Genomic DNA, 13,686 nt, shown 5'->3' on the forward strand with positions numbered 1-13,686 from the left:
GTGTTGTGTTGGGTTGGGTTGGGTTGGGCTGTGTTGTGTTGTGTTGTGTTGTGTTGGGTTGTGTTGTGCTGTGTTGGGCTGTGTTGTGTTGGGTTGGGTTGGGTTGGGTTGGGTTGGGTTGGGTTGGGTTGGGTTGGGTAGGGTTGTGTTGGGTTGGGTTGTGCTGTGTTGTATTGGGTTGTGTTGAGTTGGAGGGACGTACAGCCCATCCTGTCCCACCTGCGCCCCCTCCCACAGGGAGTTTCCACCACCCCATGCAGAGTGAAGGAGCTCACTGCAGGGCTCAGGATGGGCACGGACATTCCCCTGGGTAACCGTGGTGGTAAATTACAGTGAAATCCCATTTTGAAGCATTTCTACACCAGTTTTTGCTATGCTGTGAGTGTGAGGTTGCCTGGGAGAGGAGGGAAGGTCATTGTGGAGCTCAGGTTCTTCCAAGGAGTGACAGGACCTGGAGAATTGTAGCACAATTCCCCCTTGTCCTATCACTGCCTCACCCTCACAGCCATTCCCCCCCCTGTTTATTTGCTCCCTTCAAGGCCACAATGAGGTCTCCCTGCGGCCTTCTCCAAGCCAAACAAGCCCAGCTCCCCCAAACCTTTCCTCACAGCAGAGCTGCTCCAGCCCTCTGAAGGTTTGTTGTACATCACAGAACCATCCCAGCATCCCAGAGTGGTTGGGTTAGAAGGGACTTTATGAATCCCATGGGTTGGGTCAGAAGGGAACCCGCAGCCCCCCAAGCCCACCCCTGCCATGGGCTGGGTGCCCCCCAGCTCAGGCTGCCCAGAGCCCCATCCACAGCCTCGTTCAGCTCTGGGGTTGGGCAGTGTCAGGACTTCCCCCCTCTGTCTTTCTGGTTGTTGCACCGCTTTCCTCCTGCTTGGTTTCCACAGCTCTGCAGAAGAGGAAAATTATTCCAGGCCTCAGAGCTCACATCTCTCATTAACACTTCTTAATGCCAGGGGTCTGCTCTGTGCAGGTGAGCTGTTGTCAGGGCAGAGCTCTCCCTCCCTGCTGTGCTGAGAAGGCACAGATACCACATAATGGAGGAACAGACCGGGAAATGAGTGAGTCAGAACTCGGCCTTCACAGTTCCCTGCTCATACTGTGCATTTCCCTGAGCTGCTCCTCGCTGCTGCGTGCCATGTGGATAATGAAGTGCCCAGCATGGACCACAGCACGCTTGCTGAAGCTGCCTGGATAGCATTTGTGTCATCCGTCTGCAGTCCAACGTGGCTTTGGGTAGCGCTCAGCATTAAACAACACCATCCTTGACAAGGGGATGAAGTTCAGGGAGAGCAGGGCGGGCTGAGAGGGCTGAGAGGGCAGGGGCAATGTGGGGTCCTGTGCCTGGGGAGGAGCAGCCACTGGCATCAGTGCAGGTGGGGGCTGAGCTGTTGGGAAGGGGCTCTGAGGAGCAGGACCTGGTGAAGGGACCTGAGGAGGAGGAGGGTTCTGGTGGCCAACGGTTGGCCAACGGTTGACCAGTGGTTGGCCAGTGGTAGACCAGTGGTTGGCCAGTAGTTGGCCAATGGTTGGCCAACAGTTGACCAGTGGTTGACCAATGGTTGACCAGCAGTTGACCAGTGGTTGGCCAATGGTTGGCCAATGGTTGACCAATGGTTGACCAATGGTTGACCAGTGGTTGGCCAATGGTTGGCCAGTGGTTGGCCAGTGGTTGACCAGTGGTTGACCAATGGTTGGCCAACAGTTGACCAGTGGTTGGCCAGTGGTTGACCAGTGGTTGGCCAATGGTTGACCAGCAGTTGACCAGTAGTTAGCCAATGGTTGACCAATGGTTGATCAGTGGTTGGCCAATGGTTGACCAACAGTCAACCAGTGGTTGGCCGATGGTGGACCAACTGTTGACCAGTGGTTGGCCAATGGTTGACCAACGGTCGACCATTATCCATCAGTGTGCCCAGGTGGCCATGAAGGCTGGTGAGACCCTGGGGTTCTGTGCACACCGTGTGGCCAGCAGGCAAGGGAGGTGCTCCTCCCCTCTTCCCCGCCCCAGGGAGGGCACAGGTTGAGCACTGCTCTGCAGAACCTCAAACCTGCTGCACTTCTCTGTTACCTTCTTCCCAGTCTGACTTCAGCTGTGGACATCTGGCTGTCCGCTCATTGCCTGCCCCATGCTGGGACCCCTGAGGGTGCACTGAGCACCACACGAGTGGCAGCTCCACGAGGAAGAAATTGTCTCAGGTGCCATAGAGCAGCCAGAGGTGCTGCACCCAGGTTGGTTGGGGATCGTTGGGATCCAGCCCAGCGTGTGCAGCAGGGAGCAGCTCTCAGGGAAGCTGGGCGCTGTTTTCTTATGGTCACACAGCTCTGCGGAGATGAGGCCCATGGCACAGGGGTTTGATTTAGCAGTGTATGTGATGTGCTGCAGAAGCATAAGTGACAGCACAGCACTGATACACTGCTACAGATGTGGTTCCCTTCACCAGTCTCTGATCTGCTCCCCATGATGGCTCTGGGTGTCCCAAGTCGCCAGGAGGGCACAGATGGGCTGAAAGCACTTCAGACCCATTGCTGTGATGGAGTTCTTTCTGCTCACCGTTCAGTTCTCTATCGGGTTTATCCACATATACAGCCCCTCCCCCTGAATTGGTCCATATACAGAGCCATAGAATCACAGAATCTTTTGGTTTCGTAAAGATCTCCAAGATGGAGACACCCTCACTGTGTCCAGGAGCCTCTGCCCTGTGCTCTTCCCCAGCACAGAGGAGCTGCTGCAGGTTGGGAGTTCCCTGGGCCATCCTTTCCACCCTTCATTAAGGGCAGGTGCTTCGTGGAGCCAAGGAGAAGCCATTGGCAGAGTGAAGCTGTGTGCTGCACTCTGAGTTTGTCTTGGAGGCTTTCTAGGAACGCTCCATCCTTGGGTGTGTTTGAAACACGGGGGGCAAAAGGTTGCCTGGCCACAGGGGTACATTTATGGATAGAATCACAGCTTCAAAGAACCATGAAGCTTGGAAATGACTCAGGGGTCCACCACGACCCAACCAACTTTATGGGGTCAACCCTATGGGATCAGCCACCAGCCAACCAAACCCGATGGGGTCAACTCCATGGGGTCAATCACTACAACATCACCTTGAATGGAGGCATTCAAGGCCAGGCTGGATGTGGCTCTGGGCAGCCTGGGCTGCTGGTTGGCGACCCCGCACACAGCAGGGGGTTGGAACGGGATGAGCATTGGGGTCCTTTGCAACCCAGGCCGTGCTGAGACTCTGTGATACTTCTAAGATCCCCACTCCAACTCCAACCCATCCCACCTTGTCCCCAGTCACCAAATCTCCCTGGTTCCAGAACACCCCCAGGGGTGATGGGACCCAGGTGGAGGATCCAACACTTGGTTTAACTTCATCCCATTGGCCTCAGCCCATCAATGCAGCCTGTCTGGACCCCTCTGCAGGGCCTTCCTGCCCTCCAGCACATGGACTCTTCCTCCCAACTTCATGTTTTCCTCATCCCTGATACAAACAGCTGAAAAAACAGGTTTCCCATCTGGCCCTTCAGCAACAAGCAGAAGCCCTGCAGCCAACAGAGCCCCAGGAGGAGCGGGACCTGCAGGTCCCCCCCACATGTGCCCCAGCTCTCCTGGGGACGCGTGCTCAGGCTGTGCTGTAACTGAGGTCCCACCTCTCAGTGTGGGGTCAGAACGCCCCACTGCTGCCCCTCCATGTCAGAGTAACCTATAAAACGTGAGCAGCTGCCCTGCAGGACGGACGTGTTGGGATGATTAAAACTGAAACGGCACGGGCGTGTTCTGCCAGCGTTTGTGTTCTTTATTTGGAACGGAGCAGGGCGATGTGCACGGATCACATGCAGATGATGAAACATTTTCCACACCATTAGGAAGCGAAGCTGTCAGCATCTCCCAGGTGGCAATTGTTCAGTTTGGGTGTTTTTTGCACTGTATTATGCTGAGGGACGCCGGGGGCTGGCAGGGCTGGGGAGGGGCAGAGAGCGGCCCCGACAGCAGCACGCTGGTAGTGAAGGCAGCTGATGGAAAATGAAAGAGTGGAGTGTAATGAACAGCATAAAATCTCATAAAGCAGATGCGATTTCATTCTTGGAGGCATCGGATTTGTTTGATAAAGATCTCCATTTAGGTGTAATAGATTTGTGTGAGGCTTTGTTTACTACAAAGCCCGCAGTGTGCAAAATGAGCGCGTGATGCTGAATGGGAGGCCCTGGTGGGCAGCTGCCATTGGAGCTCAGCACCAGCCGCCTCTTGTGGTGGCCTCTGCAGGGCTGGGCCTGGACCCGCTGCTGCTCAGGGCTCTCTTGAACGTTGTGGGGCATCAGAGCTCAACACGGGCAGCTGTGGGGTCCTGCACCTGGGGAGGAACAGCGCGTGGAGCTGTACAGGGTGGGGGCTGATGTGCTGGGAGGGAGCTCCGAGGAGAGAGACCTGGCAGTCGGTGGTTCATGAAGAGCCAAAGGATGGTCAACCAATGGTTGACCAGTGGTTGACAAACAGTTGACCAACGGTTGACCAATGGTTGACCAGTGGTTGAACAGCAGTAGACCAATGGTTGACCAACGGTTGATCAATGGTTGACCAGTGGTTGACCAATGGTTGACCAGTGGTTGAACAGCAGTAGACCAATGGTTGACCAACGGTTGACCAACGGTTGACCAATGGTTGACCAGTGGTTGAACAGCAGTAGACCAATGGTTGACCAACAGTTGACCAATGGTTGACCAATGGTTGACCAGTGGTTGAGTAGCAGTAGACCAATGGTTGACCAACAGTTGACCAATGGTTGACCAATGGTTGACCAGTGGTTGAACAGCAGTAGACCAATGGTTGACCAACGGTTGACCGACGGTTGACCAATGGTTGAACAGTAGACCAACGTTTGACCGGTGGTTGACCAGTGATTGAACAGTGGTTGACCAATGACTGACTGGTAGTTGACCAGTGGTTGACAACTGGTTGACCAGCAGTTGACCAATGATGACCATGAGCCAGCTGTGTGCCCTGCAGGCCCAGAAGGCCAATGGCATCCCAGAGCGCGGCCAGCAGGGAGGGAGGGCACAGCAGCAGCACTGAGTGCAGTGCGGGGCTCCCCAGTTGCAGGCAGACTGGGAACTGCTGGGACAGCCCAGCAGAGATGGTCAAGTGTGTGTGTCAAGTTTCAAGACCAACTTCTGGTCTTGAAATGAGGGAGTCAAAAGGACGTAAAAAACACGGCCATCCCAAACACTGCCACCACCTTCACTGCTGGGAGCCTAATTAACAGCATCGCTGCTAACATGGATGCTGTTATTCTTGCAGTATTGCCCGTGTTCTATCACCCCTCTTTTATTTACCATCACTAATGATGCCCCTCTTATTTTACCCCGGGTCTGGATGCAGCTCCTCCAGCTGCAACCCAGCCTGGCTGTGCCGTCCCAGCTCCAGATGCTCACAGAGGGGCTCTGGGTGCTGTGCAGCCCCTCACTGGGCTGTTTGCATGCAGCCAAGGGCCGGGCCGTGCTGGAAGGAGCAGAGATGCCGCCCCATGAGCACGGGCGGCGCTGCCCCATGGCTGCGATTCTCTTTGTGCCCAGGTGAACGGCGTCAACGTGGTGAAGGTGGGGCACAAGCAGGTGGTGTCACTGATCCGCCAGGGGGGGAACCACCTGGTGATGAAGGTCGTCTCCGTCAGCCGCAAGCCTGAGTCAGAAGAGGTCGTTCGGAAGAAGGGTAGGTGTGTGGGGCAGGGGGGGCTGTGCCACGGCTGGGGGGTGTTGGGGTGGTGGGGGGGGGGGGGGGGGGGGGGCTGTGTTACAGAGCTGTGTGTATCACACTCTTGTGGGCAGGCAAACCTGTGTGGCACAGAACTGCCCCTGGTTTGGGTTTATGGGGGTGTTGAGGCACAGAATTGCTCCTGGTTTGGTTTTATGGGGGTTTTGAAGCACAGAACTGCCCCTGGTTTGGATTTATGGGGCTGTTGAGGTACAGAACTGCCCCTGGTTTGGGCTTATGGGGCTGTTGGGGCACAGAACTGCCCCTGGTTTGGGTTTATGGGGGTGTTGGGGCACAGAACTGCCCCTGGTTTGGGTTTATGGGGCCATTGAGGCACAGAACTGCCCCTGGTTTGGGTCTATGGGGGTGTTGGGGCACAGAACTGCCCCTGGTTTGATTTTATGGAGCCGTTGGGGCACAGAACTGCCCCCGGTTTGGTTTTATGGGGGTTTTGAAGCACAGAACTGCCCCTGGTTTGGTTTTATGGGGGTGTTGAAGCACAGAACTGCCTCTGGTTTGGTTTTATGGGGGTGTTGGGGCACAGAACTGCTCCTGGTTTGGGTTTATGGGGCTTTTGGGGCACAGAACTGCCCCTGGTTTGGGTTTATGGGGCCGTTGGGGCACAGAACTGCCCCTGGTTTGGGTCTATGGGGCTGTTGAGGCACAGAACTGCCCCTGGTTTGGGTCTATGGGGCCATTGAGGCACAGAACTGCCCCTGGTTTGGGTCTACGGGGGTGTTGGGGCGCAGAACTGACCCTGGTTTGGATTTATGGGGGTGTTGAAGCACAGAACTGCCCCTGGTTTGGGTTTATGGGGGTTTTGAAGCACAGAACTGCCCCTGGTTTGGATTTATGGTGGTTTTGAAGCACAGAACTGCCCCTGGTTTGGGCTTATGGGGCTGTTGGGGCACAGAACTGCCCCTTGTTGTGCTCATGGGGGTGTCAGAGCCATCAGCCCCCCACACTGAGAGCAGAGATGAGACCCTTACCCAGAAGGGATACGGGGAACAGAGGGACGCGATGCCCTCCCGGGATGGAGCAGCCCTTGGGTGGGGGGCGGCTGTTTGGGGACACAGCGGGGGGCGCAGCAGGGGCACATCGTGTGCACTGCTGGGGGGGGCTGGGACACACCTGGGAGCACAGGGGGGGCTCTCCCTGCCCACCCCCGCTCTCAGTGCTGTGCCTGGGCGGCTGGGGGTCACTCGGGGAGCCGGGGGGAGGGAGACCCTGAGCGCTGCAGCCGCATCATCGCTGCACGAAGGGGGAGCCCTGAGTGATGGGGGGGGGGGCTTCGAGCCCGTGCGGGGGGCACCGCGCTGATGATGCTCTGATGCTCGCAGCCCCATAGCCGAGCCCGAGCCCCATAGCCGAGCCCGAGCCCCATAGCCGAGCCCGAGCCCCACGCTGCCCTCCGGCCGTGGTTCTGCTGGTCCCTGCTCCCGTTGGTGCCGGAGACGCGGATCCCGAATTGGGGCCGCGTTTTCCCCCCGAATCCGCCCCGGTTGGGGTCTGTGATGCGGCGGCAGCACGAGCCCGGAGCTCCGGTTGCCATGGCAATGCCTGAGCGTTGAATCCGGGACCGAATCCGGTATTGTCACCGCTCGAGCGAGGAGGAGGCGCCGGGCGGAGCGGAGCATCCTCACCACGCGTCCCCGCGCCGCGGGTCGGGGCATGGAGAGCCCCAGGGAGCCCGGCCCGGACCGGGGACCCCCAGCTCCAGCCCCGTGCCCCGCCAGGAGCCGCCATCCCCCGGAGCTGCGTTAGGGCGGCGGAACCCGGAGCTGGCGGCGGAGCGGAGGGTGGGTGCCGTGAGCGGCGGGGGGCTGCGCCGGGGCACGATGGACTGAGCCGGGAGATGGGGATGAAGGACTGAGCTGCGTCCGGACTCGCATCTTCTGCTCCCCCCCGACCCCCCCAACCCCCCGTACATGGCGAGCGCAGAGCGGCCGCCGCTGCCGAAGCCGTGAGCCGAGGGCCGAGGTTCCCATCGCCCGGCGTGGGGCAGAGCGGGGATGTGAGCCGGGCAGCGTGAGCAGCGTGCGGCCCCCACCCCGCACCAACACCATGAAGAAGTTCGCCTCCACGCGCAGCCTCAATAAGATCCTGCAGCAGTGCGACTCCTCGTCCCGCGAGTACGAGGAGATCCAGGCGGTGGAGAAGAAGTGGCACCTGCACCTGGCGGCGCCGCGTAAGTTCCTGGACAAGAAGTGCAAAATGCCGTCTCTCTTCCTTTCAGCTCCGCCGCCGCCCAAGAGAGCGCCCAGCACCACGCTGACACTGCGGTCCAAATCCATGACGGCTGAGCTGGAGGAGCTGGGTGAGCAGCGGGGCCGGGCGGGGGGCGCCCGTCCCTTGTAATGGGGGGGGATGGGGGTGTTGGGGTCACGCGGAGCCATCCCTGCCCAGTGGGGGGGCGGGGGGTCCCTGCGGGCTCAGACCCGTGTGCCATGCTGGGTTGGGGCTGGTGGAGACCCCACAGACCGCGGAACCACGTAATGGTCGGGTTGGAAGGGACCCCCCCCAGCCCTACCTCTGCTGTGGGCTGGGTGCCCCCCACCAGCTCGTGCTGCCCAGGGCCCACTCGTGGCCTTGGGCGCTTCCAGGGATGGGGCAGCCTCGCTGCTCTGTGCCAAGGCCCCCCCCTGCCGCCTCCCCTTACACACACACACACACACACACACACACTCACTCACACACGCACACTCACACGTTTGCTGCCACGAAGCGTCCTGCCCACGGCTCCAGCTGCTTTGGCACCGCAGCTCGCAGCTCCATCTCTGTGCTCTCTCCGCCCCCTCCCTCCATCCCCACATCCGCGCACCCCGTGACAAAACCCTTCGCTCTCCTTTGCGTTGGTGACCCCCCCCCCCCCCAAAGCTCAGCCCCCCATCCCCACATCTCCCCCTTTGCACCCCCCATCTCTCCCTGTCCCCGTGCCGTGGGGCGCTGCGGGGTGTGATACTGGCTCAGGGGCTGAGGGGTGACGGAGGGTCCCCTCCTTGGGTCCAGGACACCCCAAATAGTCGTGGGTTGGGCACAGAGAGGGACACGGTCCCGGTTCTGCTCTTTGCATTGAGGTCTCCGTGCGTGGCTGTATTGAACACGGGCTGCACGCGGCCCTGCCCAGGGGAGACCCCTGCAGCCCCCCCTGCGATGAGGAGGGTCTGCAGCGATTCACTCCACGCTTTGTTTTCGCCTCTCCCTTCGTCCCCGTCCCCGCAGCGCTGCGCTCGGCTGCAGCCGTCAGGCGGGGGGGGCTCAGAACGGCGCATTATCCGCTGTTCCCTCGGCGCAAACCGAGTCCCCCCGGTTCCTCCTTGCGGGGCAGTTCCCCACCACTATGGGGGGGTTTGGGGCGGTGCAGGATCTGCAGCGCTTCACCTGCTCCGTGGCACCAGGTGCCGTGTGCGCTGTGCCAGGCTGAGCCCCGGCTGATCCCCTAACCCGGGGTCCCCCCTGCAGTGTTGGCATCGCCTTTGTGCCCCCCCGGCCGTGCGGCCGCGCCGCCGTTCCCCGCTCCCTTTGCCTCCTTCTGCTGTTCAGGGTGGCTCGGGCTGGGGGGAGGAGGACCTGGGGACCCCTCTGTGTTCGGACAGAGGGGTTGTGGGGATGGGTGCTGCCTCTTTTTCCCCGCAGCCCGTCCTGCAGTTTGCCCTACATGCACAAATTGATCCATCCCTTTGTGCTGCCCGTGCCCGTGCCCATGGGGGTCCGGAGGAGCTGCTGGAGTGGGGGGCTGGAGGGAGGGGACGAGTTACCGGCTCCTCACAGTGATGGGTTTCAGCCGAGGTCAGGACGGAGCAGGCAGAGCTGGGATGGGAGCAGAACTGTGCATGCCATTCACGTGTTGTTTTGTTTCTTGATTCCAAGCCTCCATGCGGAGAAGAAAAGGGGGTGAGTGAAACCGCACATCCCGGGGCTCCCCCCAGCCCCAGTCGTGGGGATCGCCCGGGGGGGCTGATGGGGAGGAGGCAGAGCAAGCTCGGTGTGAGGAGCTTTGGGGAGAGGAGCCCGGCAAACAGGCAGAGCTGGCGGTGCCGGGGGGAGCTGGACGCGGTGCGGGTCGGTGTATGGACGCACCGCACGAGGGGTGGTGCGGAGATGAGAGGTTCCCTGCGGGGCTGGGAGCTGCCATGGGCCATAGGGTGAGGAGCGTGAGAGCTCCCAGCACCGCTGTGCCGGCCAAGCTGCGTCCCCAGGGGAGAATCACGGTCATTGAGGCTGGAAAAGAGCTCTGGGGTCACTATTCGGACCCCTGCCCAGCCCCCACGTCCCCGGGTGCCACATCCCAAGGACTGAACGCCCCCAGGATGGGGACAGCCCTCTGCCCTGGGCTGCTCTTTGGAGCTGAGATGTTGCCCAGCGCTCTGCTGGATCCAGGGCAGCTCAGGGGAATCATTGGTAGAGACAGCGGGCACCTCCGTGACCCGCTCCGCAGGAGCAGCGCTCAGCTGGGGGCTCTGCGGATGGCTCCTGCTCCGGGACCGTGGCAGGAGGCCGGCAGGGCTGTGCCGTCATGGCTGTGCCGTCATTGCCATGCTGTCATGGCTGTGTCGTTATGGCTGTGCTGTCATGGCTGTTCCATTATAAGGCTGTGCCGTCATGGCTGTGCCGTCATGGCTGTGCCATCATGGCTGTGCCGTCATGGCTGTGCCATTATGGCTGTTCCGTTATAAGGCCGTGCTGTCATGGCTGTGCCATCATGGCTGTGCCGTCATGGCTGTGCCGTTATGGCTGTTCCGTTATAAGGCCATGCCGTCATGGCTGTGCAGTCATGGATGTGATGTTATAAGGCTGTGCCGTTATGGCTGTGCCATTATGGCTGTGCCGTTATAAGGCCATGCCGTTATGGCTGTGCTGTCATGGCTGTGTCGTTATGGCTGTGCCGTTATAAGGCCGTGCTGTCATGGCCGTGCTGTCATGGCTGTGCCATCCCCATCCTCGCGGTGCCCCGGTGTGGTCCTTTCTCTCATCCCCGCAGCCCGGAGATGGGAGGGGTCACATGCGGGGCCCCCCGGTGCCATTGCGGGGCAGAGAGCAGATCCAGACGAGCGATGCGGATGGAACCGGGCAGAGTGCTGCCGCCGTCCCGGCCGTTCCCGGGGCCGTACCACAGCGCAGTGGGGACGTGGTGCTTTGGCTGCGGCTGCGGTGGGTGCGGACCCTCCCCACGGTTCAGTGAACACCCCCCAGCGGCGCTGTGGGGACATCGGCCCACGGTGCTGAGCTCCGGGCCTGTGGTACTGCTGTGCATGGCTGCCCTGGTGCCGGGGAGCAGCGCTGGGGATGGGGGCGGGGAGGAGGCAGCCCCCCGTCCCCTGTAAAAGCCCACGCGGACCCACTGGGTCCTGGGCTCGGTGGGGGCTCCAGGCTGTGCCTACTGCAGCCGTCGGCCCGGTTCGGGGGATTCGGTCTCATTCGGAACAACCACCGTCACCGGGTCTGAATATCAAAAAGCGCAGCACCGCCGGTTCCGAATATTGCAGCGGATGCTGCCAACCCCACCCCGTGTGTGGGGGTCCTGAGCCCACGGAGCTGTGGGGTGGGGAGCGGCCAAGATCGGCTTCCCCACTCCGGGCCCTGCCACGGGGGGGTGGGCTCGGCTCGGCTCGGATCGGATCGGATCGGATCGGGGTGGGGGATGTGGGGGGCTCCCGCTAACAGCCGCGCGTCTCTTTGGGGTTGCAGAGAAACTGGACGAGATCCTGGCGGCCGCCGAACCCGCACTGAGGGCCGACATCGTGGAGGCGGATTCGAGGGCGGCCACGGTGAAACAGCGCCCGACGAGCCGCCGCATCACCCCGGCCGAGATCAGTGTGAGGGTGGGGGCTGCGACGGGGGGGGATGGAGGGGTGGGGGGGATGGAGGGGGGTCAGAATGGGGTCGGAGGAGGCAGGAATGAGGCAGGGCCACCTTCCCGGGGGTGCACTGTGGGGTTGAGTGGGGGTGGGAGACCGCAGCCCGGACGCAATGCAGGCGATGCATTGCCTGGCAATGTGGGGGACGGGTTTGGGGTGCGTGGAGGGCCAGGCCACCTCCTCGGGGCCACTTCTCATCCACGTACAGGATGGCAACACCTCCCTTTTCGCTTGCAGTCCCTCTTTGAGCGGCAGGGCATGGCGGCCCACGCGGGGGTCCTGGCGGGAGCGGAGAAACCCCACGTGTCGCTGCGCAAAGGGATCCCGAGGACCAAATCTGTAGGTGAGAAACGCGGGGGTCCCAGGGGGTCCCAGACCCACAGGGGGTTCAGCCCTCCCCGTCAGGGGCTGAAAATGGGACTGTGTTGGGAGTTCCACCCTGAGGGCGTCGGGGCTGCCAGGACTCACAGCAAAGGGCGAGTGGGAGAGTGTAGAACAGGGAGGGAGGGGAAACTGGGGGGGGGGGGGGGGGGAAGGAGTGGGCAGGGGGTGATGGCATGTGGAGGAGGGGTGGTGGCACATGGTGGCACATGGTGGCACTGTGGACAAGGAACAGTGGCAGGGTGGGCAGGGAGAGGTGGGACTTAGTGACTAGAGGTGGTGGCACAATGGGCAAGGAGTGCTGGTACCACAGAGGAGGAGTGGTGGCACCATGGATGGGGAGGTGGCATCATGGATAGGAGATGGTGGTGCTATGAACAGGACATGGTGGCACCATGGTTGGGGTGGTGGCATCATGGACAGGAGATGGTGGCTCCATTGACAGGGGGTGGTGGCATCATGGATAGGAGAAGGAGATGGTGGCACCATGGATGGGGAGGTGGCACCATGGACAGGACATGGTGGCATCATGGACAGGGGGTGGAGGCATGATGGACAGGAGATGGTGGCTCCATGGACAGGAGGTGGTGCCACAATGGATGGGGAGATGGCACCATGGGCAGAGGGTGGTGGCACCATGGATAGGACATGGTGGCTCAATGGATAGGACATGGTGGCTCAATGGATAGGACATGGTGGCTCAATGGATAGGACATGGTGGCACCATGGACAGGACATGGTGGCTCAATGGATAGGACATGGTGGCACCATGGACAGGACATGGTGGCTCAGTGGATGGGGAGGTGGCCCCATGGCCATACAGTGGTCTGGTATTCTGTTCCATGCTGTGCACTGCTGGGTTCCCCTGTTGGCTGGTGGGGCTGCACCAGGTGCTCATCCCACGTAACCCTTTGGATGCAGCGTTGGTGCCAGAGCTGAGTGCGCCTTTAATGCACGCAGGGAGCACATAGGAGTCAGTTCTGCACAGAGACACAGCGGCGTGATCCCAGGCAGGGAGTGAGAGAACCTGGCAAAGGCCGCGTGCACAACGTGCTCCATGTTACGCACGGGGCTGCAGCGCATCCACGGCTCCTGTTTGTGTTTGTGTTTGTGTGAGAGCAGCTGCTGCTGCGGCCCACGTGGGGTGGGGCTGCGAGTTGTAGAAGGATGGAGGTAACGCAGCGTGTGGGAATGGGGGGAAACAAACAGAAATGAGCTCAGGAAGGAAAAGGGGGGAGAACGGATGGCTTCAAACCATGCTGACAGTGCGGTGCTGTGCCCAGGGAGATGAGTGCAGTGCAATGCAGTGCTGTGCAGTGCTGTGCAGTGCTGTGCTGTGCAGTGCTGTGCTGTGCTGTGCTGTGCTGTGCAGTGCTGTGCTGTGCTGTGCTGTGCTGTGCAGCACAGGACACAAGCACTGCAACTGCACAGATCACTGCACTGCCACAGGCATGCTACAGCACCAGCACAGCACACGCAGCAGCATCAGCACATGCATCAGCAGTGCACAGCACCCTATCAGCAACAGCACAGCTAACAGCACAGCACAGCACTGCACAGCCGACAGCACAGCAACAGCCCAGCACTGCGGCAGCAGAGCACAGCACTCACAGCCCGCACGCACAGCATAAGAAAGCACAGCAGCAGCACAGCAGCAAGCAGCACACACAGCACGAGCACTAGCACAGCATGCACAGCTCAGAT

The 13,686-nt window shown here is 60.8% G+C and overlaps 1 protein-coding gene across 1 annotated transcript in view; it reads left to right on the forward strand.

The window, feature by feature from the left end:
- Positions 1-13,686, forward strand: part of SHANK3 (SH3 and multiple ankyrin repeat domains 3) — a 259,036-nt gene that overhangs the window by 216,761 nt on the left and 28,589 nt on the right. Inside the window, exons 20-24 of the mRNA XM_032446652.1 lie at positions 5,566-5,701; positions 7,980-8,060; positions 9,614-9,637; positions 11,432-11,559; positions 11,839-11,944. Of these exons, the coding sequence (XP_032302543.1) occupies positions 5,566-5,701; positions 7,980-8,060; positions 9,614-9,637; positions 11,432-11,559; positions 11,839-11,944 (475 nt within the window). The remainder of the gene's footprint in view (positions 1-5,565; positions 5,702-7,979; positions 8,061-9,613; positions 9,638-11,431; positions 11,560-11,838; positions 11,945-13,686) is intronic.

This window comes from Coturnix japonica, chromosome 1 (assembly GCF_001577835.2).
Source record: "Coturnix japonica isolate 7356 chromosome 1, Coturnix japonica 2.1, whole genome shotgun sequence".
Lineage (NCBI taxonomy): Eukaryota > Metazoa > Chordata > Aves > Galliformes > Phasianidae > Coturnix > Coturnix japonica.